General features: G+C 39.5%; 1 protein-coding gene across 1 annotated transcript in view; it reads left to right on the top strand.

The window, feature by feature from the left end:
• Positions 1–25,859, top strand: part of MOCOS (molybdenum cofactor sulfurase) — a 212,421-nt gene that overhangs the window by 83,598 nt on the left and 102,964 nt on the right. Inside the window, exon 4 of the mRNA XM_053993714.1 lies at positions 1,998–2,636. Within this exon, the coding sequence (XP_053849689.1) occupies positions 1,998–2,636 (639 nt within the window). The remainder of the gene's footprint in view (positions 1–1,997; positions 2,637–25,859) is intronic.

Raw genomic sequence — 25,859 nt, 5'->3', positions numbered from 1 at the left:
GTTAGCCCTGGAGCTAGCTGGGTTAAGGGTTTCAGTTCCTTCACTCAGGTGTCCTATATGACATACACGTGCTCCAGGCTGCAAAGCAGGTGGTGGAGGGAAAGGCTGCACAGCTCTGTGCAGGGGGAAAGGGGGAGTGATTCAGTGACCAGAGAGAGCAGGTCACAGCCATGAATGAGGCAGGCTGGCAGCTCAATACCCAATACAAAAACATCTGTGATTGTTCCTGTCTTCAGCCCTAACAGGGTTTCTAAACTCTAATGGAAAATTTTGTTTCTATGAAGACGGTCTTCAAAAATTATGTCCAGGGCTGTGAATGCTTGCAGCAACTATCCCCTGGCAAGTCTGTTTCAGAAAGATTCTTACTAATTCTTTAGAATGGTTTCTTGGAATTTTTAAAGCCTAACTCCAAGACCTGCTTTTTCATAACAGTTGCAGTTTTTTCTTCCTTTCCAGAAGACAAAAAATATCTACCATTTGCATCAGTTTTCAAAAATTTAAGTTCTGAAGAAAGTCAAGTCTCATTTGGGCCTATGAATCCATCTGTTGGATCCTGTACTTCCCAGTACCATAAGAGTTTTCTTCAACTGAGAAAAGTATTCATAATATCATTTCAGTGGGCCTTTTTAGGGTAGTTTTTTAGTGCAAATCATCAAGGCTTTTGCCATTGTTTCTTTTCCAGTGTTTAATATTTGACTGCTGCACCCACTACCCAGCTCTAAAATCCTTTGCCTGTAGCATTTGTGTTTCAAACTGGATGAATTAAATTTTAAGGAATTTCACCACTATCTTATGTTTCAGGATTTTTAACTTGAATTTGTCACTTATCTTTTGTGCAACTTATATTTAAATACACCTCAATCTTCATTTTCTGCCTCTTCTAGCAAGGGAATATCCTCTTGTATAAAACAGCAAACTTTTAATGACGCACATTGGAAACCAGAGTTCATAGACTTTAAATGCTGATATTTATCTTGGAATTCCACAGATCAGAAAGCCAGCTGCTTAGAGAGCATTTCTGAGCAGTAACATGTATGCTCTGGTTCAATTTTCTTTGCTCTACTTTAATCACTGAAGTTGATGTCTCTCAGATGTTTGTTCCATTTTCTGTTTATATTAGTTTTATAAAGTTAATTCAGAGAAAGTCCCTCAGGTGAAAAAGGTAAGAAAGGTGACTGAATTGAAGCTGTTCCTCAACCTCTGAAAGGACTCATCTTGCACACTGCAAAACTGTAGTAGATGCACAACCTAGCATGGGTACCACAAGCTGTGTTAGATGGTGTTCACAGAAGGTACTTTAGAGCCAACAAGGTGCTGTAAAGACTTCAAAGAATTTGTAGCACAGACATGCCTCCAGAGACCAGTTTGCTTTTCATAGTCTGGCTCATTGGAAAACATCAGATTTCTTCTGGTTTGGGCTACCTTTGTGGAGTACAGAGATTACAGCCTTATGTGCATAAGGCCCATGGAAATATGTGGTTTCTTCTTGCTGCCTTCTGTTTCTATTGTTAATAACTTAAGCAAGGAGCAAAGCTGTTTCCCTGTTGAATACTGTGACCCTTAATTTGGATGCCCACTATTTAAGTAGATTATCTTAACTTAAACATATTCTGTTTGCTCTAAATATTTTGTAGACTGAAAACCCTCATATTCTGCAAATAAAACTGGTCTCTCTGAAGGACAGTGTGATTTTAATTATATGCAGGCTTGATTCTGATGCCACTGAGGGACCAGACTGGCCATTCTATTTGGAGCCAGGCAAATTAGCTTCTTAAGAGCACAGCCACGTTCACTTCAACACTGAAAAGAGTCTCTTGTGGGCAGAATGATTCAGGTACCCTTGTTGAAGTTTATTGTACTGTTTGGCAAAACTTGGCTACTTCTATACATATCTGATGTCAGAGTAGAACTTACGGTGAGGAAAACCAAAATATATCATACATCAATAAAAGAGAAAAATCAGAAAATAAATGAATATTTTTCTTTTCATTTTTCAGAATATTGCAACACTTTCACACTACTGCTGAGGATTACACCATCATTTTCACATCTGGATGCACAGCTGCACTTAAACTGATAGCAGAATCATTCCCTTGGATACCTGAAGGCACAAAGCAACCCAGCAGTCGATTTTGTTACCTAACTGACAGCCACACATCTGTGGTTGGTATGAGGGGCATAACTGCTTCAATGAATGTCTTGTCTGTTCCAATAAAACCAAAAGAAATTTTGTTAGCAAAAAGCAGGTTGCCAGCTGAAGAACAAAACTGCACAACACCTCATCTATTCTCTTACCCAGCTCAGAGCAATTTTTCTGGTACCAAATATCCCCTTTCTTGGATACAGGACATAAAATCTGGAAGACTCTGCCCCATCAAACTACCAGGGAAGTGGTTTGTTCTACTAGATGCAGCCTCGTACGTGAGCAGTTCTCCATTAGACCTGGGAGTTCACCAAGCTGACTTTATCCCCATCTCATTCTATAAAATCTTTGGATTCCCAACTGGTTTAGGAGCATTATTGGTAAACAACAGGATTGCTCCCCTCTTGAGGAAAACCTATTTCGGAGGTGGAACTGCAGCTGCCTACCTCGCAGGAGAGGAATTTTATTTCCCCAGGAAATCCATAGCAGAAAGGTAAGGCTTTGTTTAACAAAACAGGATTTTTTGCTGATACTGTTTGCATCAGAAAAATGTCTCAGGCTTGGCATATGCACTGGGCTGTGGTGCCTGTTCTTTTTATGCAGTTGGATAGGTATCTCACATCTGACTCAGCTTGTATTACTATTCCTTTTTCCTATCTAAAAAACATAATCTGAAATATCTACCTTCCTCTTCTGATCTAGTTTGCCAAAACTGCTAAAAATATAAGGCTTCATTTAGTGACATAAAGGTCAATCCATGCATTTTTTAATTTGTATTTAAGGTACCTCAGTGGAAACTTGATTTGTTTTTGAAACTCTGCACCCAAAGCAGCCAGGCCAAGGTTGACCACACAGTGTAACTACCCTCAGTGAAATTGCCAAGTTAGTTCTATGTATTTCACTGGAAATGTGCAATGCTTTACCCTCAAGACAAACTTTATCAGAATTACAAGATCAGTAAAATACATTACCTACAATAAATGCTTGTGGTGCTCTTACTCCTTGGCTGAGGTTCTGAAGTAGCTCTGAAGCTCTCCTCCAGAAAATAGTGGACGCCTAAAGAGGGTCAAACATCCACACATAAGAAAATGCAGGGCAATAAGGTAAGCTTCACCAGTTCCTGAACACACTGAAGTGCCACTCTTAGTGATGCTTGGTCTCTCTGCCCCTCTCCTTCATGTCAGCAACTTTCATAAATGCAGTTGAAGGTCTTTCTGTCTCACATCTGCACAAAGGAAATGCTAGAGATCACCATTTCATTACAGGATCATAGAACAGTTTGTGTTGGAAGGGATCATCTAGTTCCAAGAAAGGTCATCTAGTTCCAAGCCCCCTGCTGTGGGCCCAGACACATTCCTCTAGACTAGATTACTCAGAGGCCCATCCAGCCTGGCCTTGAACACTTGCAGGGATGAGACATCGAGAAACTTCTCTGAGCAACCTTTCCAGTGCCTTGCTACTCTCACAGTAAAAAAATTCTTCCTCATATCTAATCTAAACCTTACCCCTTTCTGTTTGAATTTCACTTCTTCCTGTCCTTTATACACCCTTGTAAAAAGTCTCTCCAGTTCTCTTTTAGGCCTCCTTCAGGTACAGGGAGACTGCTGTAAGATCTTCCCCGAACCTTCTCTTTTCCATGCTGAACAACCCCAATTCTCTCAGCCTGTCTCTGTAAGAAAGGTACTCCAGTCCTCTGAGCATTTTCATGACCCTCTTCTGGACTCACTCAAACAGTTGTATTTCCTTCCTATGTTGAGTGCCTCAGAGCTGGGTGCAGCACTCCAGGTAGGGTCTCATGAGAGCAGAGCAGAGGAGCAGAATCCCCTCCTCAACCTGCTGGCCATGCTGCTTTGGATGAATCCCAGGACATGGTTGGGTTTCTGGGCTGCACCACACTCTTTGCTGTGTCATGTTGAGCTTCTCATCAATCAACACATCCAAGTCCTTCTCCCCAGGGCTGATGTCAGTTCATTCTCCACCCAGCCTATATTTGTGTTTGGGATTGGCCTGACCCGTGTGCTGGGCATTATTTTACATGGCATTGTTGAGATTTATGATACTCACACAGGTCCACCTCTCAAGCCTGCCAAGGGCCCTCTGGCATCCCTTCCCTCCAGTGTATCAACTGCACCACACTGCTTGGTGACACTGGCAAACTTGCTGAGGCTGCACTCAATTCCACTGCCTTCGTCACTGACAAAGACTGAGCAGCACCAGTCCCAGTGTCAACTCCTGAGGAACGCCTCCTGTCGTTGGTCTCCACTTGGACATCAAGCCATTGGTGGCAGTTCTTTGCATGTCAGCATCCAGCCAATCCATCCACTCATCCACTGAGTGGCTCATCTGTGAAACCCATGCCTGTTCAGTTTAGGAGCAAGGCTGTCATGCAAGACAGTGTCAAGTGCTTTCCACAAGTCCAGGTAGATGATGTCACTTGCTTGTCCCTTATTCACCAATGCTGTAGCGCCATCGTAATAGGCCACCAAATATGTCGGACTTGGTTTGCCCTTGCTGAAACCATGTTGGCTGGCAGAAATCACCTTCTTATTTAACATGGGCCTTAGCATAATTTCCAGGATGATTGCTCCGTGTTCTGGCTGGGCACCAAGGTGAGACTAACCAACATGTAGCTCCCCAGGTCTTCCTTTCCTCCCTTTTTAAAAGTGGGGGTTCCAGTCAGTGGGAACTTCACGTGACCGCCATGACTTCTCAAATACAATGGAAAGTGGCTTAGCTATTTCATCCACCAGTTCCTTCAGGACCCACAGATGCATCTCATCAGATGGCATGGACTTGGTCACCTTCTGGTTCCTTGGATGGTCTCAAACCTGTTCTTTTCCTACAGTTTGCCTCATTCCTCCAGTTCTTGCCTTTTCATTCTGACTTGGGCAGTGTGGCTGGAGCACTTGCCGGTCAAGACAGAGGCAAAAAGTAAACGTTCTCCATATCCTGGGTAACCAGGTGTCCTGATCCCTTCTGGAAAGAGCCCACATTTTCCCTAGTCTTCCTTTTACTACCAATGTACAATCTTTCTTGTTTCCTTTGATGTTCCTGTCCAAATTTAATTCTCTCAGGGTTCTACCTTTCCTAGCCTGATGCCTAGCAGCTCAGACAACCCCTCTGTATTCCTCCCAAGTTATCTGGTTTTGCTTCCACCCCCTGCAAGCTTCCTTTCTGTGTTTTGGTTTGTTCAGAGGCTCCTTGTTATCCATGCAGGCCTTCTGGCATTTTTGCCTGACTTTCTCTTTATTAAGATGCATCATTCCTAAGCTTGCAATAGATGACCCTGGAATCTTAACCAGCTCTCTTGCCTCACTCTTTCTTCCAGGGCTTTATCCCACAGTATTCTAACACATTTGAAATACATACTGATAAATAGATATATATAAAATTATAGCCCTTAGGAGAGGCTAGAGGTAAAAAGGGGAAATGGTAGAAAAAGCCCTTCATTCCTTTCAATTGTTTATGGATGTGTATTCAGAAGCATGATGCCCTGAATCTCCCATTATGTGAATATCTGACCTTTCACTGTGTGCAAAATGATGCTTGAGGTGTTTGCACCTCTTCTGGGTGTGTGCTCTGAATGCTGCTTAGGGATTCTGGTTCTGGACTGGTAAATGCAGAGCCTGGCTGCATTCACCTGGCTCTTGCCAGACGAGACCATTATTTCTGAATTGGATGTTGGTACAGCGAATGTCCACTTAATCTTTTAATATAGAAATAAAAAGAACAGGGAAACATTGTCATTTGGACCTCTGTTTCTGATTTTTCAAACCCAAAAGGCTTTGAAGTGCAAGTCTCACTGAAATTCAGGATAACAGGGCATAGAAATCATGGGATCCCAGGGTGCTCCTGCATCATCTGAAAGCCAAGGATAAAACTCCCTTTAATTTCACCTGGGCAGGCTCTAGTTTCCAAGCAGCTTTTCTAGAGGTAATTGATACATGACTCCTGAGATTGAATAGCAGATGAAAATATCTGAAATTTGTTTTAGATCTCGGTTCTGCTTTCTTTAATTAGAAAGGGAAAGGCATGTGGGAACCTGGAGGGGTGCTCTATTTCTGATATCTTTTTCAAGAGTTTTCAGAAGTTGACTAATTATAAACCTTTCATGTATCTGAGGCTCCCACTGTTTCAAGGGCTTTTTTACTGAGTTCAGAAGAAGGGCCTGCTTTAACCGTCTTCTACTACAGAGTTAGAAACAAAGGAAATTGACTTCGAAGGCTAGGTACACAATGTGTAATCTTGGTATGAGGGATTAAAACTAAAATAATCAAAACTGACAGCTGGATACTAGTTCCCGTTAAATACCAAAGTGTCATGCAGACAATCTAAGTCATTGTTCATAGGTCAATATTTATACTTGGCATCATCTGATCCTTTGGTTGTTATTTGAAAAGCCAATATTTAAAAGTTCATGTTTAGGGCATTACTGATGGGGTCCATAATTTCTCATGAACTGTGGAGACTTAAAGTTCTACCTGGAGACGCTTGACGTTTTCAAACGTAGGTCAGGAATGAGGAGGACTTTCCTGAAGAGTAAAAACAACATGTTGCATTGACATTCTCAATCAATGTGATTCAAACGATATCAGCTTTTTGGTTGTTTTTTTTTTTTTTTTTTCCCTCAGCTGCTATGGGTTTTGCTTTGATATGTTTTAAAGTTTTTAAAGTGTTCTCCTGATAATAAAATACAGGCAAAGCAGTTAGGAACAGAACTACTACACTTCAAATGAAATGCCAGGTCACCATGGCTAGAGTTAATAGGATTACCTTATCTGTGGGCCACGTTTCCATGTCTTTGCTAGTGCTGAAATACCTGGGTCATTATTTGTCACATGAACAGCAGATCTAGTCAGGTTTTATCCTTGCTATATTGCAGTAAGGAACCTCTGACCTTGCAGGCATCCAAACCCAACTGGTGAAAGCCCTGAGCAATCTGCTCCAGCTGGACATGCTTTGTGCTAGAGGTTGGATTTGAGATTCTCAGGGGTCCTTTCCAGCCTCCATGCTTCTGTGATTGATTTTGTTTACCTCTCCCAAGCTGCATCTGTATTGTCTCTTCAGATGTGTCTTTGTAATTCCAAAAGGTTTTATTTTTAATTTTGTTCTTTTTTTAAAATGCTTCTTTACAGTGTGTGATTAGTATTCGGTTTGAATGCACTGAAACATGTCATTTCATGTGGTGATTCAGAAGGAAACTTGAACTCTAGAAAATGTCATTGGAAAAGGGGATTTGAATATATGTGCCTGAGTGCCACTAGCAGAAGGTATTCCCCATTCACACATAATCCAAGAGTGGTGTACAAAGAAAATAGCTTGTTCGAAGTCAAGGTGAAACTTAAGTGGAAACATGTAACGGGATACAGCTTATCCATCTTTCCTTCCCAAGACTGTCAAAATGGTTGCCATTTTTCTTAATAGATACAGCTTTTGCTAGTGTTCCTTGTACCTTATTTTGTTGTTCCTGCTATATAAATTAATGTACCGCAGTCTCTTTTACATTTCTTTAATACCCTTAAATCACTTCCATGTTTTCCCATTTCGTGTCAGTAGCCAATCTTCCCATCTCAACTTTTAAAATCATGTTTATTGTATTTTCATCCTTGTATCAAACAGCTTGACAAATTACTATTATCATTCACAAATCTAGCCTCATTTCCCTTTTTTTTTTTTTTTTTTTTTTTTTTTGCACAGCATGAGATAATAAAATAATATGATTATGGATAGCAAGAATTCAGCGATAAAATATTCATCATCTGCCCTATTTTTTTTTTGTATCTGGGAATGCTATTCAGAATCTGATCGTCCTGGAATTTATGACTAAGGGAAAAGGAGCATTGTGTTATCTGTAAATTGGGTATCTGCATCTTAGTCTAGCAGTGTGAAATATCTAGTGCATTAGGTGTTGTATGTTGTTCATTTCCAAATGTGTTTTCAAAAGCTTTGGAAATCAGATGACATGACTTTGTCCCTGATGATTTTAGTGACTCTTGTCTCTTGCTTGAATAATTTGAAAATCCCAAAGCAGCACCCACACTTTTGTAGTCTGTTATGCATTGTACTTAGCCACAGCAGGTTTCTTTATTCTTGGTGCTGTGGCTAGAGATCTCTGGGATAACTCTGTGCATGCTTATGCAGTGTATACTGACATGGTTTGGGTCCTCTATTGCATTCTGGGTTTGTGTGTCCTGAGGGGAAGGGAAGGAAGCAAGAAGGCAAGCAAGAAGGAAAATAGAGGCAGAAAGCTAGGGATGAAAACTAGAGTCCCAAGAGCTGGAGGCTGGAGTTAAGACAAAATCCTGAGCCTGGGTGATGGGTGTGCAGCAGCTTGACAATCCTTTGGCAAATAAAGCTGATCTGCTTGAAGCAATCTCTTTAGTGTGATTGTTTCTGTCAGCCTAGAAAGAAAGAATATTCTGACAGGTGCTGGCTTATTCCATCAAAGCTCTTCACAGTGCTGAGAAATCACCTAGGGCCTGCTTGTTCTTATTTCTATTAGCTCACACCTTTCTCCTGCCCACATTATCTCATGTTTTAAAAAGTTGCAAAATAGAAAACATAAATACCTTGTCATAGTCATTTCCTGCCCTGATGACCTTCCTCCTTAGGAAGGAATATAGAAACATACGCACATGTATAGAAACATGTGCTGTGAAGAGCACAGTCTTTATGTGCGGGCCTGGACTGAGCTGAGAAGAGCACAGTCAAGTGCAAGCTCACCTTGGAGTCTGGCACATGCTTGTTGGCTCCACACATGAGGACTCTGGCCATCTGCCCATGATTACTTTAATGTGGTAAGTGGACTGAAGTATCACCCTGTCAAAAACACATTTTGTTTAAGCATTTTGCTATGCTACTTCTGCATTTTTGTGATGTTTAGAGATCTCCAACCAGGGCCACTTATGGGAGAATTTCCTAAACAAGCTCCCTTTCAAATAGCAGTGATAGATTTCAGATTAGGTACTTCGGAAGTGACGGGATCTTCATCTAATTTCTAATGGGTGTTTGCACTATGAGAATGGCTTCTGCACCTGGCATACCTGTTGCAGCTCCTGGCAGGGACTTGTAAGCCTGAACATGGATCAAGACAGTGAATAAGTCTCTTCCTTCTCTCAGCTCCCACTGCCACCCTGTCCTGCAGAGATGAGAGGTCAGAGGTCATTGAGAAAAACTGCATAGGACTCTCACTCAGCTGTTCCGTGTGTCTGAAAGGCAAAGTCGTTTCATTTAACTGATAGAATTTAATTCTGACAACTTTTATAACTTGGACTTTTATAACTATAGTTTTTCAAATCAAGAGCTGTGGAAAAATAAAAGGGTAACTGTAAGGATGTTCAAGTAACCACTTACTCTTTCCCTTCTCTGCTGAAGTGTAAGTATCTGCTGGCAAGCTTCATGCAGTCTGTTTTGTTACCTCTCAGGACATTCCAGGTGGCAGTTGACATTTGCTGTGTTTTTCTGCCAGCCATCACTGCAGCCAGCCAAATTCTTCAGTATTTGATGCAATGGAAAGTTTTGCTCATTTTTTTGACACCATTAGGAAGGCATTTGTGTGTCATTTTGCAGTCTAATCCTCCAGGTGATATTTTTTGTTCAATACTGAAGTTGTTTCATTCCCCGGCATAGTCAGAATAAACTGAAAATTGTACATCAGTGACCCAAATGCTATCCTGAGGGGATCACTTTTGATCTTGATTGACCATGGGATTCACCTTAAATTGTTGAATCTGGGATAAACTGGAAGCAGTGCACCTGATAAATGCTTGTAGAGCACAACCAGACAACCAGAAAGATGTTTGTTGACTTGGATTAGTCGGTAGTCACCCAAACAGAAGCAATAATATAGGTAAAACTTTGAAGAGGCAATACAGTTGGCAGAGGTGGCTTCTGTTAGTCAGCCAGCCCCACCTCTATTTATTTGCACACTCCTGGAGTGTCCAAGTACCAGGGTGCAATCTACAGTATGGAAACAAATACAGAAGGAGGTGTTTTCCTCAGGCAGGGAAGGTAGAGGATCTTGCATGCTTTTTAGAAATGTTTAGCATAATGAAGTCAATAAAACCTGGAAATACGTAGAATTTTTTAACTGTACCATAGATTCTCTTACTTGGAAGTAGGCTGATCCAACTAACCACATTTCATCTTTTGTTTTGCAAGTGCCAGTGGAAGCCAGTAGAAATCATGGGCCCAGTGTAGCCACATGCCTACCACAGAGAGGCACATGTAAATCACAGCAAGCACTAATCTGTATTGTTGGGAAACTCCATCCCACTGTATGAATGAAACCAAATTACTGATTTATGAAATAAACCTTATAAACTGCTAGAGAGCTACAGCACATTCATTTTTTAAAAAGAAAAATGTAGAGCTCGTTGTGAATTGCATTTTTGTTAAAATATAAAGTGTTTAGAGGTGATAGCAAGGAAAAAAGAAATTGTGGTTTATATCAGAATTTGATTTTGCCTTTGATCAAATACAGTAAAATTTTTGCTTGAATCAGGATGTATCTTTGAACAAGGTGGCATAACATAGTTTTACCCTATGGAGTTCTTGTGCTCAAATTTAGAATCAAATCTTTTCTCTAATACTTCTCTAAAATGCTTTGTGAATTTCTAGCACCAGCTATTATGACTTTACAGAATTGTTTTTCTCCTGATAAATTTATTGCACATTTTTAGTTATGCTTTGTAGATTTTACATTTGTGATTGATCAGCCTGTTTGATATATGAGTATATGTAATGATAACTTGTTTGGCATAAAAAACCACATTTTTTTCTTTGCCATTTGTACTGTACTTAAAATGTCATGATATTGGATGTAAAAGGTGAAATTGGCTTTTTGACCCAGACAGAATTTACAATATACAAGTTGTATTTAATTAATGGTAAGGGATTGATTTACTTCAAAGTGCAGGAATTAAAGCTTTTTCTCTCTCTTTTTACCTCAGGCAGTTCTTAATAACAGGAATTGCTGTAAATACTCCCCAGTATAGTATATAATTAGTATAATGCTCTTTATTTGACTCCTGAAGTCTCAGAGACAAAAGCATGAGCTAAGGCAGACATATGGAAGAGCTGTAACTGCTATCAGGGGGTCAATTTAGATATTTAACATTATTTTAACCTAGTTTTTATGTGCTCTGAATCTTCTGGCATGTGTGTGTGCACTTAAATACTTTCCAAAGCGACACTGAAGTTGTTCTGATTTGGCTGCTGAAACTTTATTGGCTTCTTTGGAGTGAGTTCAGTCTCATTTGACCGTGGTGCAGCCTGAGATGTGCAGAAAGCACCGAGTCAGGGCAGAAGCTTGTACTGTCCACAGGTCTGGTCCTGCAAAGAGCATGTCCCTGTACCTCTTCAGAACCTCTCAAACAGGAAGGAATCCTTCTCACATCTTCCTTCCTACCCCATGAAAGTCATTACTGCTTTCTCTAACCTTTTGAGGAGAACAGGGAAGGAAGAGTGGTTTTCATGTGTGTGTGTGCGCGTGTGTTTCTATTTTCCTTCCTAAGGAGGAAGGTCATCAGGGCAGGACATGACTATGACAAGGTATTTATATTTTCTATTTTGCAACTTTTTAAAACATGAGATAATGTGGGCAGGAGAAAGGTGTGAGCTAATAGAAATAAGAACAAGCAGAATAGAGATGGCAAAAATGGAGGAAAAGTTGAAGCAATGTGTCTGTAAGGGTGCCAGCCCCAAGCCCCAGATATGGTGATGTGAGGTTGCTGCTGCGAGGGTGGCAGCTCTGCATGTGGGGAGGCAAATCTGCTCTGGGAGCTGACCCATCCACATGAGGGGGCTCCTTCAGGCAGGATGGGGAGGGCTTGGAATGTTAGGAGCAGATGGGGAAATCCAAGAAATGTGGCTCAATGTCTCTGTCTCCTCATGTGTCTCTGACCCACAAATGAGTGGTGTTGGCCTGTTGGAAGCTGTCATGAGCTTTGGATGAGGGCCTTTCCCTTCAGTATGTGCCAAAGCTCCTGGCATGTCTACTGCATGGATGCTGCCATCATGGGCTTCCAAGCAGCAATTGTAATCTGTGATTTCCACAGATTTTCTGTTTTGGTGAGTAAATGGCTCCAAACTGCAGGATCCTGCTGTGCATGGCTACCATGCCACCCAGTCCTTCTGCCAGCTGGGTGGTCTTTGCATTGCAGAATAGGACACCCAGGTGGATTCAAGACTCATACACATGCATGCTCACAGCTGTGAAGATGTAGTTTAATTTCCCATGTGTGGATGAGAGCTGAATGCCACATGGCCTTCTCAGTGTCCAGGTAGAGCAAAGTAACTAAGACTCTGAGCCCCACACCAATCCATTTGCTAGGGCTGATGGTGAGCTGTTGCCTTTGCAAGTGCAGCTCCATGACAGACCAGGGGTGCCTCTTCAGAGACACACACCCTGGGAGTAAGGTTGTCTGGCTGCACAAACCCTGCATTTTGAACCGTCTTGGTTTCAACAGTTGTGTCATTTTTCTTTTGAAACAACTCTTAGACATAGGAGATAGTACTGTGTTGGGTTTTAAAAAGAGTAATGCACAGCAGTGAAAATTGTGGGGAGGGGAACCTGTTCTCCAATTCAAAAAAGGACTGAAGCATGTTTATTTCAGTCAGTCTCTGGTTCAAAAACTTCTTGACCTTTAGCTGAGGCATCAGCTTATACTTTAAGTCAATAAGTTTATGCTAATTGCATTGGTGTATTTCTGTATGGATCCTTTTGGAAGCAAAACTTTTAAGAAATACTTATATTCTCCCTTCTCACAGCAGTTTCTAGCAGCAGTGTGTTACTTTTCTCGGCCCCGGTCGGCTCCCGAGCGCCCGGCTTGGGCGCCTCAGCTTCTCGTCGGGACCGGTGCTTGCCGCTACTTCCGGGCACTTCTGCTGTGCGTCCCGGGGTGGGCTGGCCGCGCGTTGCCGTCAGCGCGAGGGAAGAAATGAAAAGGCAGGGAAAACGTCCAAATCCATCCATGTGGTGGCTGGATGCTTTATTGGCCACTGGATGCTTTATGGAGAAGCTGCAGCCCACTCCCAACCTCGCGTGGACGAATCTGGCGGCGAGGCTGGGGAGCAGCGGAAGGACATAAGGGTGGGACAGGGGAGGATGGGAGCCCTCTGTCCAATGAACACAGACGCTGTGGCAGTGACGTGCGCCACAGCAACCAAGAGGAACATGGCAGGAGTAGACACGGGGCTTCGGGCGAGTGGGACCGTGGGGATGGGGTGACGAGCACGGAATCCTCAGGAGTTGGCAGGGAGTGGTTACAAGAGTGACAGGGGAAACTCCAATGGCAGGCAGCCTGGGGCTGACCACCATGGGGGGGGGAAACCCAGGGGATGCACAAGGGTACACAGAATGGGCAGATTAACAAAGATCAGAACCCCTAATCTGAGCCCAAACCCAGGATGCAACAGTTCCTGTCCTCATACTAGCTGTATGGATTTAGTTTATTCTTTTTTTGTGGACAGTGGGCAGAGGAAGGCATGGCAATTAAAATCACTGACTGAATGCCATCCAAATTTAGTTTTTCCAAAATGGGATGGGACAAGGTAGTTTCCTTTAACATTTTGTTCTTAATGGAAATAATCATTATACAATGAAGAAGTATACTCTAATAGAAGCTGCTGCTAAGGTTAAGTCAGGAAATGCCTGACCATGAATGATGAAACATGTCCTCTACTATAAAGTACTAGTACATGTAATGTCATGAATTGATATTAATCATTCTTGCTTATTTTATTTGCCCATTTCTTGCTTGCCCAGCAAGAAGGGACTAAAAATCAGTGGGTTTCAGCATGATGTGAATGGATCCTTTTTGATCTATGAACTCACTGTAAAGGCTCCCACAAAGGAGAGTGAGACACCTCCATGCGGCATATCATGTAGCAATTGCAGATTTGATCTTTTGAAAAAGATCTTCACCTTCACTGATTTTTTTTTTTCTGGTTTGGTGAATTCCTTCCACTCAGAATCATGCTTCTAAAATATTTTTGGAATGGTATTCTTATTCAGACTTATTCTTGTCAGTAACATCGGAAATGTCTTATCATTTAAGAAAATAATGTTTTTTCTAGTCTAAATGACATCAGAATGCAAGAGAGCAAGCTGAAATGCCATAAAGGTTTGTCTGTTTATAGCAGAAAATCTACAGAACTATCTTAAATTTAGTGACTGAGAGTATGTGGCTTCTTATTTGATACCCATATTACTTTATATTTTATTTATAGCTAAACTACAGGGAGCTACTTTTTAAGAAAGCTTAGTGTTCACTACCTTCCTAGTGGTAAAAAAGAGATATGTAGAAACAGAGTAGTTTTCTTGTTTAGATGACACCACTCAACCTAGTATTTGATGATTACAAGTACAAGCACGGGTTTGGTCTAGGCTCTTTTTTTCATCTTCTTACTAGTCAAATATATGCAAGAGTGCATCTGGCAGTTGTACTCTTGGGAACCCGTGAAAGAAACATCTACAGGCTTCTCAAACAGATTTAATTTAGAAGAAAAAGGAAAATATTGATGCTCTTGAGAAAAAGGGGTTTTACAGTCTTTCTTAACTTTCACATATAAGCAACATTTTCCAAAAATGGAAATACACAGATTAAACACTTGGCTGTCACATTTGTGTCTGTTCATGTTCAATTAAAAAAATTCAGAGGGATTCTCTAGCATTATAATAATCTACTTTTTTAATATCTATGCATTTATATTATCAAGTAACATCTGCTGTGGCCTAATAACTGAGTCAAATGATTGTAACAGCTTTATTTTTAGTGAATCTAATGATAAAAAGTTTTAGATTACAGCAGGGAAAATATTTATTCTAAAAGAATTAATTGTATCTCCTATTTCATACTTTATGGCAGACATTTTACCATTATGTTTTCAGTTGTAGTCTGAAGTGGCCCTTTCTTTTTTTCTTAATTGTTGCTGATGCCAACAGTCTTAAGCTCAACAATATAGATTGCAAGGATTTTCTCCATAACATTCACTTCTAAAAAGTGGTTACTATGAATATAACTCTTCTTATCACTCATTTTGGCTTTATATTAGAAGTGTCTTGATTGATCTTAAGTTAGTTACACTAATATATGACCAGTTTAAGTGGGGAAAATGGTGTGATGATTTTGTCAATGACAGATCTAGCAAAGTCTGTCCTCTTAAACAATTCAATAAATTGATGCCAAGTAACAGGAACCCAGTTAACCCTTCTCAGAAAATAAAGTATATTTGTTTTGAGTTTTTTGCTGTCAGTATATGAATGAAGGCAACTGCTTTGAAGTTTTCATCAGAATTAAAAAAGGTTGTTGTTCATGTCATACCATATTTAGGTCTAGGTCTTGGGTTTTCTATATATACATTTTTCTGTGTTTTATCATGATGGGTTAGTTTAGAAAGACAGTTTCAAAATAAATAGCCAGAGTTATTGTTAGCCCCAGATTTTTTGACTTTGTCTTAAGAAAGATAAATGCTAAACCTTGCATGAGCTTTTATCCAATTAAGTAAAGCATGTGTATACATATAAGAAATCACAGAATCACAATATGCTGAGTTGGAAGTGACCCACAAGAATCATCAAGTCCATCTCCTGGCCTTGTCACACGTGTGCTTGAGAACATTGTCCAAATGCTTCTTGAACTCAGGCAGCCTTGATGCTGTGACCACTCCCCTGGGGAGCCTGTACCAGTGCCCAGCCACCCTCTGGGTGAAGAGCCTTTTCCTCATACCCAACCTAAACCTCCCCTGACACAACTTCAGGCCATTCCCTTGGGTCCTGTCACTGATCACCACAGAGAAGAGATCAGTGTCTGCCCCTCCTCTTCCCCCACAAAGAAGTTGCAGACTGCATTGAGGTCTCCCCTCAGTCTCCTCCAGGCTGAACAGACCAAGTGACCACAGCTGCTTCTCATTCGGCTTCCCCTCCAAGCTCTTCACCATCTTTGTTGCCATCATTTGGACGGTCTCAAAAAGCTTGATGTCTTTTTTAATATTTTTTTGCCCAAAAGTGCACACAGAATTCAGTGTGAGGCTGCCCCAGTGCAGAGCAGGGCAGGACAATTGCCTCCCTTGCCTGGCTGGTGATGCTATGCCTGATGCCCTCCAGGACACACTTGGCCCTCCTGGCTGCCAGGGCACTGCTGACTCATGGTCAATTTGCCATTGATCAGGACCCCCAGGTGCTTTTCCATGGCACTGCTCTCCAGCAGCTCATTCCCCAGTCTGTTTCTACATCCAGGGTTGTCCCATGTCCAGTGTCGAATCTAGCACTTTCCTGGATTTTTGAACTTCATACAGTTGGTGATTGCCCAGTCCTCTAATTTGCTGAGATTTCTCTGCAGGGCCTCCCTGTCTTCATGGGAGTCAACATTTCCTTCTGATTTTTTTGTCACCTATCAACTTGCTTAGTATCCCCTCCAGTCCTTCATCCTATTAATTTATAAAGATATGGAAAAGCAGAGGGCTCTATTGAAGAGCAGATGCCCTGCACAGCCCATCCTTCACTGCGAAACACCAATATGTAGACACCAAGTTATCGCTAATAATTTCAACTATAAACATTTTTCTAGTATAGTTCAAATCACAGCTCTGTGTGGCAGAAATCTTTCCAAATAAGGTTTTATACATCAGATACTTTATGGCTCTTTGCTAGGACAGTACATGTCACCCCAGAAAGGTTATGCTCTGTTGTGATAAAATTTTAGGAAGAGCCTTTGCATGCATTCAAAGACATGGCACAGTAAATGTGAATAGCATAAGTTGTCTGGGAGGAGAGTGACAGAACTGCTGTGTGGAGGGCTGTTGGCCCAATTCAACAGGAGACCTTTGGTTACATTCCTTATGCCAAATTTAGTCAATTTTAATCAAGTGAATCGATTTTTAGAAAGTACATGGATCTCACTGATTCTCTATCTAGACATTTCTAGGTGATTTTCCTAGGCAGATTGCTGCACAATTGGTGATGAACAGGAAGATCCCCTCTCTAACTGTTCATAAGAATTACTCCTGGCATTTAATGTGACGTTTAAATTAAAACAAAAATAAGCAGGACTGTGCACCTGATTTTTCTAAATAATTTACCATTTTATGTATATGAGTATATATATATAAGGGCCTACATAACCCAAAACCATAGTAGACTCACCAGTAGACAAATAAACATGGAAGAATTCCTCCCTCCAAACTTTGACTGCATGTAAGTGTATATTCTCCATGTGACAAATTCATGCAGCTGTAACTCTTCCTGTTCTCTGATACCAATTGGGGGGATTTACAAGGAGTTTTATACACAGAAGTGCAAGGTGTAATTTTAAATTTTAATGGGGACTAGATGCTGTGGTGTTGCTAAGCAAAACTTGGTAAGGGCATGCATAATGTTTTAAACAGTAAGATATAATGAATCATGTTATTTAGCTTAATAACATTATTTCATCTTCAAGAAAGTTGAGTTCCTTTGTCATTTTCTAGTTTGTATTCTTTATCTTGTGCTGCTTATGTAAGTCCACAGCAGAGCACAGGTAAACATTATGAATGAAACTGCTGTAAAATTTTACCTCCAGCCAAAATTTTACCTTCAGTTATGTGAAGACATATTAATGTGTTCAGCTTCTATAAAAAATGTTAATCAAATTTTACTATTCTTCTCTTGGTAAAGGAGAATAGTCTTCAAAATTGTTAGTGTGCCAGTTTGTAACAGACGTCCTAAATATTTTCTGTAAATCCTTCTACTATGGAATAAAGTGTATGAAGATTAATGTCCACAGCATAAACCCACCTCCAGGCTTTGTTCATTTGAACTATGCATAGGACTGTAGATATATTAATTTTGTGTTCCCTAAAAATTTCTCTAATGCCTTCCCACTATTAACATTGTCACCAAATCCTAAAAGTGATACTGTGCACACCTTAGTGGATGTGCACCTTTTAAGATAAACTATATGAAATTTTCAGAAATTCAGATTATTTGACAAATCAAACTTGGAGTATAACTAAGGTTGAAGTATAGCAAATATAGGGTCTATTTCAGTTTTCCCTGTGCAAGAAAATGTGAATTTACACATACTTCTTTCATGCAGGATGGATGGAATAAGTTCTCATTTAATCTCCCTTCTAGTCTGATGAACACAAATGCTTGGCAATCAGAACTGTGAGTCAAAGATAAAGATTTCTTATCCTAGCCTGGTTTATTTAAATTGTGGTCTAAAGGTGGGAATGTGAATCTTGAAGCCATTTTGTAGTTAATGAAGCAGTAATAACAACCAAGGAGATCTACCTTCAGCTGTTTAAGTAGCTTCAGGAATGTTAGAAATTTATATGATCATAAGAATTCTCAGCAGAACATCTTAAGTAAACTTTTCTTATCTCTGCTGCTTTCCCAAGCTAACAATTAATAATCCATTAATTTAACATTTCTGAATTATTTTTTCCTCGGGTACACAAAAAATTTATCAAGGAAGGCCCAATAATCATTAAATATCATATGAGGTTCATTCACAGACGTTATTTAATCTATAGTGGCCAAATAAAAGATGTAAAAATACTTGACAAGCCTGTGAACCTTGCTTTTGTGTGGATGTCCTGAAGGGGGTGGAGGAAGAATATTCATCATATTTATGTCTGCAAATTGCACTCACAACTCATTTTCCAGGTGCAAATGACATGTATGGAAAGGAAAACTATATACACACAAACAAGGAGAGCAGGCCACTAGCTTTTTCATTGAACTACTTGCCAAAGACAGTCTAAGCCATAGGGATGGATACAGCATATTGCACAACAAGTATTTCTTCCTCCATCTTACATTCAGAACTCATTCTTTCCAAGACTACCAGAAAGCCAAAACTGTAGCTAATACTTAGAGTACCAGAGAAGTGGGACCCTCTGTCTCATGACAGGTTAATTTCTCAATTCCACATGGTTCTCTGTGCATAAGCCTTGTCTTACATCCTTTGCTTTTGAATTCTGTCTGGCCAAACTGTGTCTGAGGCAGTGACCTGGCAAACAAGACTGATCAGTGTGCACCATCAGAGGATGAGCAATAGCTACAATAGCCTCTTCCTAACTATTTTTAATCTTGCTGGATGATTTGCCCTGCCATGTCTGTAGGCTTAACTGTACAGAAGGTAAAAATAGAAGCCAAGTCTCCTCACCTTTTCTCTGGGCTGTGCTGAGGTGCTTGTTGATTATAGCTATAGAAAAAAGGTTTGAAAACATCAGAAGAACTTGATGTTAAAGAAAATATCAGTGTATCAACTCTGTGAACTGGTAGTGGCTTGATGCTTTTAGGACTCTTTGTGATCCAGAAAGTCTGGGTGATGCTGCCCTGAGAATAAAATATGTGAATCTTAACAATGTCTCAAATAATAGCTGATTAATCACTTCATTTCAAACTACTAACTTTCCAGGCATACACTGCTATTTTTTTAAGCATTAATACAAGAATATTTAAACATTATTCCAGGATCGTTCTTGTGTCTGTTCAATTTCTATTCTAAAGCTAAATACATGAAAAATCCTCTAATACAAAGTTTTCATTTAGGGAAGAGGGAAAACCCCAAAACTGAACACATCTCTTCCCTTTTCACAAGTGGAGGAGCAAGTTTTAAGCCTGCTTCTGTGGTCCAGGTAGTGCATAGTGCTGTAATTAGAAGTGTTCAGCCAAATTCTTGCCCCTGACACTCCAAGGACATGGGAGGAGTTCTAGTCACAGTGTCTAAAATGCATGTGAGGCAAGACTTGTGAGTTGAAGTAACCTTATTTATGGGACCAGGCACTACAGCTGGGAAATCTGTTTACCTCTTTTTAGAAAACTTACATGACAAGCTTTAGACAGATTAAATCAGACAGTGTTTGCTGGTCCTCCACTGAAAATACAGACATCCAGACACTTATCCTCTGCTCCTTGTCCACTTCTCTCTAAGTCAAAACCAGAATTCTAACAATGTTTAATTTCTAGAGAACAACCCTATTGGAGGGGATAAAATCTGGTTCTTAAATTTGAAAGAAATAACAGTATAACTTCATTTTTACTGAAACATATAGTTATCAATTGCAACAGAGACTTTATGGCTTTATATACCACAGTGATTTGACAACCCATGGTGATATAATCACTATATGCATTACTGGTCTGCAGGAAAACGTAAAGCAATGGCAGTACAATTTTTCAGATTTCCATAGGAGAAAATATATTTGGCATCTGTTTCAGTTTGCAGAAAAAAAAAAAGGGAAAAAATAATTTTAAACACTCTTTGCATGACTTAAGCTAAATTGCACAGTAAAAGAAAGATAATCTCCTTTATAAGATACTGCTGAACAAACCCTAATCCTAAAAGGAAGAAAAAAAAATAGTGAGCAGTAGTATTTAGATCTATGATTTTTATTTTTTTAATTTCCATGTATTTAGATTTTTAGACACCATCTTACATTCAAAGATGAACTTGGTTCTGCAACCTCAGGCAACTAAAAATCAGTGAGGCATGGTGTCTGTTGTGTTTTCTTTATTTGTTTAATGATGTATATATCTACAGCCCCAATTAGATTTGGAAGCTGAGGTCCCTCCTGGGTCTTCTTGCAGTCTCTCTGCAGATCCGAGAAGACAGTGTTACCTTGTACTATTTCCAACTTTATGTCTTAATATTTTTATTTCAATTACTTCCCTGATTGCAGGAAAAATATAGTCAATGGAGTGATAAAACCCTGAATCCTTTTGATCCTGCAATTTGATTACCATTTAAAATGAGAATTTCTTTATGACTGAAAAGTTCAAAGTTTGTCTTCTCCCTTTTAGCATTGCCTTATAGCAGCATCCTAAGAGAATAAGACCTCCTTGGCATATATGAGATGCATCAGTAATAATCCTGTTTGCAGAAACCCTGCATGGGTAGAAAATGTCAACATTCAGACTAAGTGTGACTGTTTTGCAGGGTTTTTTATAAATTACATTTTTATGATCTTCCTTGTAAGATTATTCTAAGGAACTGTTGGCTCATTATTCTGTTTTCACTCCATTGTTTTTTCTGGTTTTGTTTTGCAATCCCCTGATTATACTTCACTCTTAAGAAAAGCTTCAGAGAACGCTCTGTATTTACAGTGTGAATTATGATTCTTCCAGTGTGCATAACAATTACATTATAAATATTTCCTCAGCCACATTTGATAAAGACGCAAATTAAGAAAAATAATTACCATTACAATTACAATTATATATAATTACACTGTATTCAATTTAGTTTATCTCTAACCTACTCCTGCCATAATATGTTCATTGTTGAAGAATGAGATTTTAGCTGACTGTGTTGGAAGTAAACATGGATTTTTCTGTCATTTACAATGTATGTTCTTTGAAAGCAGAGTTTTAGCACCAGAAAATAATACAGTTTAGGTGGCTCAACTTCAAAGCAGCCTTCTAGATGAAAATTTTGTGTGTGTATGGAGTTTATCCTTCATTGAGTTAGAAAGACTATTCGCTCCTAAAAATGCTACTTCTTTAAATATAAATTATTTTTACCTGGGCAAGCATAGTTAATTTGTACTTGTGCAGTAAAAGAGATTTATGGCTGCTGGATTGACTAAACACAGCAGGTGCTTTTCCAGAAAAGCACAGTCTTCCAGAGCATTGAGTGAGGACCCATTGTCTCTGAGAGGGAACAGTGCAGAGACTTACTTAGGATTATGCCCTTATTTAGCATAAATATTAGCCTTAGGCTAATCAGTATGTACCAAGACACCTGAGGAGGTAGAACAGCTAAGATGTGCCAGCTTGCTTTGTTTGCTAAGAGCAAGTATGTACATACCTGCTGTTCACAAGAACTGCACCTACACTGTCTTGCTTTGGAAGGATTCATTTCTGAAAAGAAAAAGAGAAGAAGCAACTAGAAAAAAGAGGATTATTTAATTCTTCATTTTACGTCAAGAAATGCTCTGTGGTCCTCCGCTGCTGCTGCTTCTGACTCAAAGTACTCAAATTATATTAGCAAGACCATGTTACCTGGTCACATGCCTCTCAAATGGTACAGTTTTGCTGACAAAAGAGACTACATACAGCAGAGTCTGCATGGTGCTATTGTTTTTTATAATGCATTTATTTAGTATCTTCTTCATGTTGCCTTCAAATAGTCCCTCGATACTTTAAACATTCCTTGCGTATGTTAAGCAGTCCTGTTAATTTGTGCTTTTCAGAGGCTCTGAGACTAAATATTTTCATTTACTCACTTTAGGGAATTTTTGTCCTTTTCCAGATGACATTCTGTTTTTAGACAGTCGCTCTGTGCAGCTTTGTGTCTTAGATGTACACAATACTGATTGCTTGCTCTTCATTATTCAGTCTGCAGTCTGCCAGTGTACTGTGACTCCTTAAAGGAGTAATAGCCTATGATTCAGTCTCTTTCTCCCAGGTAACAAGTAACAGGATGAGAGGAAATGGCCTCAAGTTGCTCCAGGGGAGGTTTAGATTAATAATTGGGAAAAATTTCTTCACTGAAATGTTGGCCAGGCATTGAGATGGGCTGTCCAGGGGAAGTGGTGGATCACCAACCCTGCTAGTGTTTAAAAGGCATGTGGATGTGACACTTGGAGGCATGTGGATGTGGTGAACATGGCAGTGCTGGGTTAGCAGTTGGACATGATGATCTTAGAGGTTTTTTCCAACCTTTATGGTTTTATCATTTTGTGACTAAAGGAAATTGTTAGAATTGATTTATGTATATGCTCATCTCTATTTTTCAATTTCCATACATTTTTTGTTGTAATTTAGGATATGTATACTTGCTGGTTAACATAGATTTTGAAAGTGGACACAGATTTTATTTTCCCCAAGCTGTTATGTGTTTAATGTGTTTAACACTAATGCCTTTGTTAAACTCTGAAATCCAGCATTGATCAGTTGGCAGAACAGTAGCTACTCCCAGCATTTGAAAACAGAACCCAAATGCAGTTCCCATTTTAGTATCTCAAATTTGAAACTGCAGCTCTTGTCTGCTGCTTAAGCTCCAGTTCACTTTTGTAAAGCAGGAGAGTAGTATTTATTTTTGGCATGTGTATGCAAAAAGGTCAGTCAAAGCTTCAGTAAGATTTGGTTTTAAATTGTGGCTGAGGAAAATGAAAATGAAGATAAACTTACAGTAGCATTTAGGTTAATGTACATTGCTTGTATTTCATTAGCATCTGTTTATGGGAAAGATGTCTGTGGAAGGACACAAGGTATTAATTTATAACCTGCTCACAGTGGTTAGCACAGAGCTGACCCACCGTGCAGAGTGGTGTGAGGTAGGTGGAGCAACTGAATGGTTGAATGTGTTCCTGAGCAGGTGAGCAATTGTTTGGAAAGTATCTAATTTATTGTAATTAGGATAAACATTGATGACTTACATCTCACGGGTGTATAGGAAAGAAATCTGAAATTACTCAACTCACAATTTCTTCACATCAATGGATGACTTGGTTGGAAACTGAACTAAGTGCCATGTATCTGCCCAAAGCAGGGACATGAAGATGGCTCCCATAACTTTAATGAAAACCTTAATTTTTAATGTTACTTTTTAAAATTAAAGTATAGCTTCAATCATTTGGAGGAAAAAGTGCAAGTAAAGGCAGCACAGCAGATGGCACCTGTTCAACCAAGGGGTAGTGCAAATTCTGAAGGACAGTGAACTTAGATATAGGCACCAGTATTCCATGAGAACATCCCATCGTGGCAGCCAGCAATATGTGTCTCTGCCAGTGTCTCCAGAAAATTCCCCAGGCACCTTCTCTCTCTGTGGACATGGGTGTTTAAAGCAGAAAAAGGCAGCATGGTGCTCTTTCTCAATCTATGTGCACACTCTTCTTGGTGACATCTACCCGCGTGGAGAGGGAGGAAGTAAGGGGAAAAGGAGTCACAAATTCTGATTACAGTCCATGATAAATTTGTCCATAGAACTTGCTGCTTCTAGCAGGAGTGTCATTAGAACAATTCAAAAGCTCTGAGGTTCAACGTAAAATTAGTTGCCAGACTCTCCAGGCCTGTGGCCAAGTGCTTCTTGAGAGTGGAATTTTACCAGGATCTCTCTTGCTAATCAATATCCATCTCTATGGGTAGTCAGCGTTATCTTCAGTTCCATCATTGGTATTTGTTATTATGGTAGCAGAAGGTGGTAAAAAATGCTGATTCTTTTTGCATAGCTTAAAATTTCCCAAGTTTTGTTTTGATGATGAATGTGACTATATCAAACGTTGTACCTCTCAAAAATCTTCCACTTATCTCTCTAATTTATTCTGGTTTTCTCAAAGGAGTCTTTGAACTGGCTCTGGAGAGTTTGAACACCAGAATTTTAATAGATGCTATGTTGGTTAATTGAACAAATACATTAGTCAAGTTGTATTAAACTTCATGTCTGCAGAGCTGAATTCCAATAACAAACATAGCTTTAGAAACATTAGCAAATGCAAAATTGCATTAGGTATAACGTTCTTAATAGTGTATTATCAGATATATCTCTTCCCCCCAAAATATAAAGTATTAGGCAGAAAATAGCCTAAAGAGCACTAGTTTGCTAGATACCATAAAAACTAGAGAATATGATTGCTATGAAAACACAGTTATTTTTATAGGCTACAAGTGAAAAGAAATTTTAGACTTTTTGCAGTTCGCATATGTCAGCAAGATATTAGTATTTATTCATTTATGTCATTTATGTCATTTATGCTAAAGCAATGACAATTTAGATTTCTTTCTACAAGAATGGTAGCACGTTTAGCATTAGGTTTGTTTTCAGAAGAATTTGTGGACAACTGTGCTTTTTAATCAGAGCCTATAATTGTGTCCCTTAAGTGTGTTTGGGTTTAGGAGGATGAGATTAGAACATGTTAGTAAATTTTATATGCATTGTCATATGTGCACAGAATACTGTATGGCACAGTGAGAAACCACAACAAAATAAATAAATCCTGTTGAAAAGTTTGAACTTTATATATGTTTTCAGCATGCTGCAACTTGAAAACAATATCTCCAAGTGAACTGATTTTCTATGTACGTGTACAGGTTTACTTAAACTAGACCTTGCATCTAGATTTTGACTGAATGTTGAAACTTTTTTATTTTAGCTATGCTAACTACAAAAATGATTAACATATTCTTGTTTCCTACCATGCCTGATATTTTCCTGGTAAAAACATGTAGCAGTTAATTACCTTTGTCTAAGGTCATCACAGTCAATACATGTAAAACTACTGCTTTCCTTTTCAATCAGAGGTCATGTACAGCAGCTCTGTGCTGTGCTGGGACACAGCTTCTCAGAGCAAATGTGCACATTCATTGCAGAAAAAGGCCCCAGGCCAGTGGCAGGATTCACAAGTATTCAAGTAAATACACAATGGAGACCCCCTGACAGTAGAAAATTCTTAGGACCATGTCTGAGGTGAAAAGAAAATTAATTTAGTGGGTATAAAGAGGAAAAAAAAAAAAAAAAAACAACAACAAAAACAAGCCAACAAAAAAAAAAAAAAAACCACAACAACCTAGGACAGCTAAGACTTACCTTAAAATACCCTGAGCTGTCCGTCTATGGCATCCAAAGTTATTATTTTTTTTTCCCTCCCAGGATCTGAGGTTTCAATCTTTTGTGTGTATGTACACATTGAAAAGAAAGATATTTCTTCAGAAATTGTACCAGAAAGAACAAAGACTGTTTATTCCCTCATATGGTTAAGCTGCCCTATTAATGTCAATTTTTAATTT

Source organism: Vidua macroura, chromosome 1 (assembly GCF_024509145.1).
Source record: "Vidua macroura isolate BioBank_ID:100142 chromosome 1, ASM2450914v1, whole genome shotgun sequence".
Lineage (NCBI taxonomy): Eukaryota > Metazoa > Chordata > Aves > Passeriformes > Viduidae > Vidua > Vidua macroura.
Note: the sequence above shows the minus strand (reverse complement) of the source record. Positions and strands in the feature narration are given on the sequence as shown.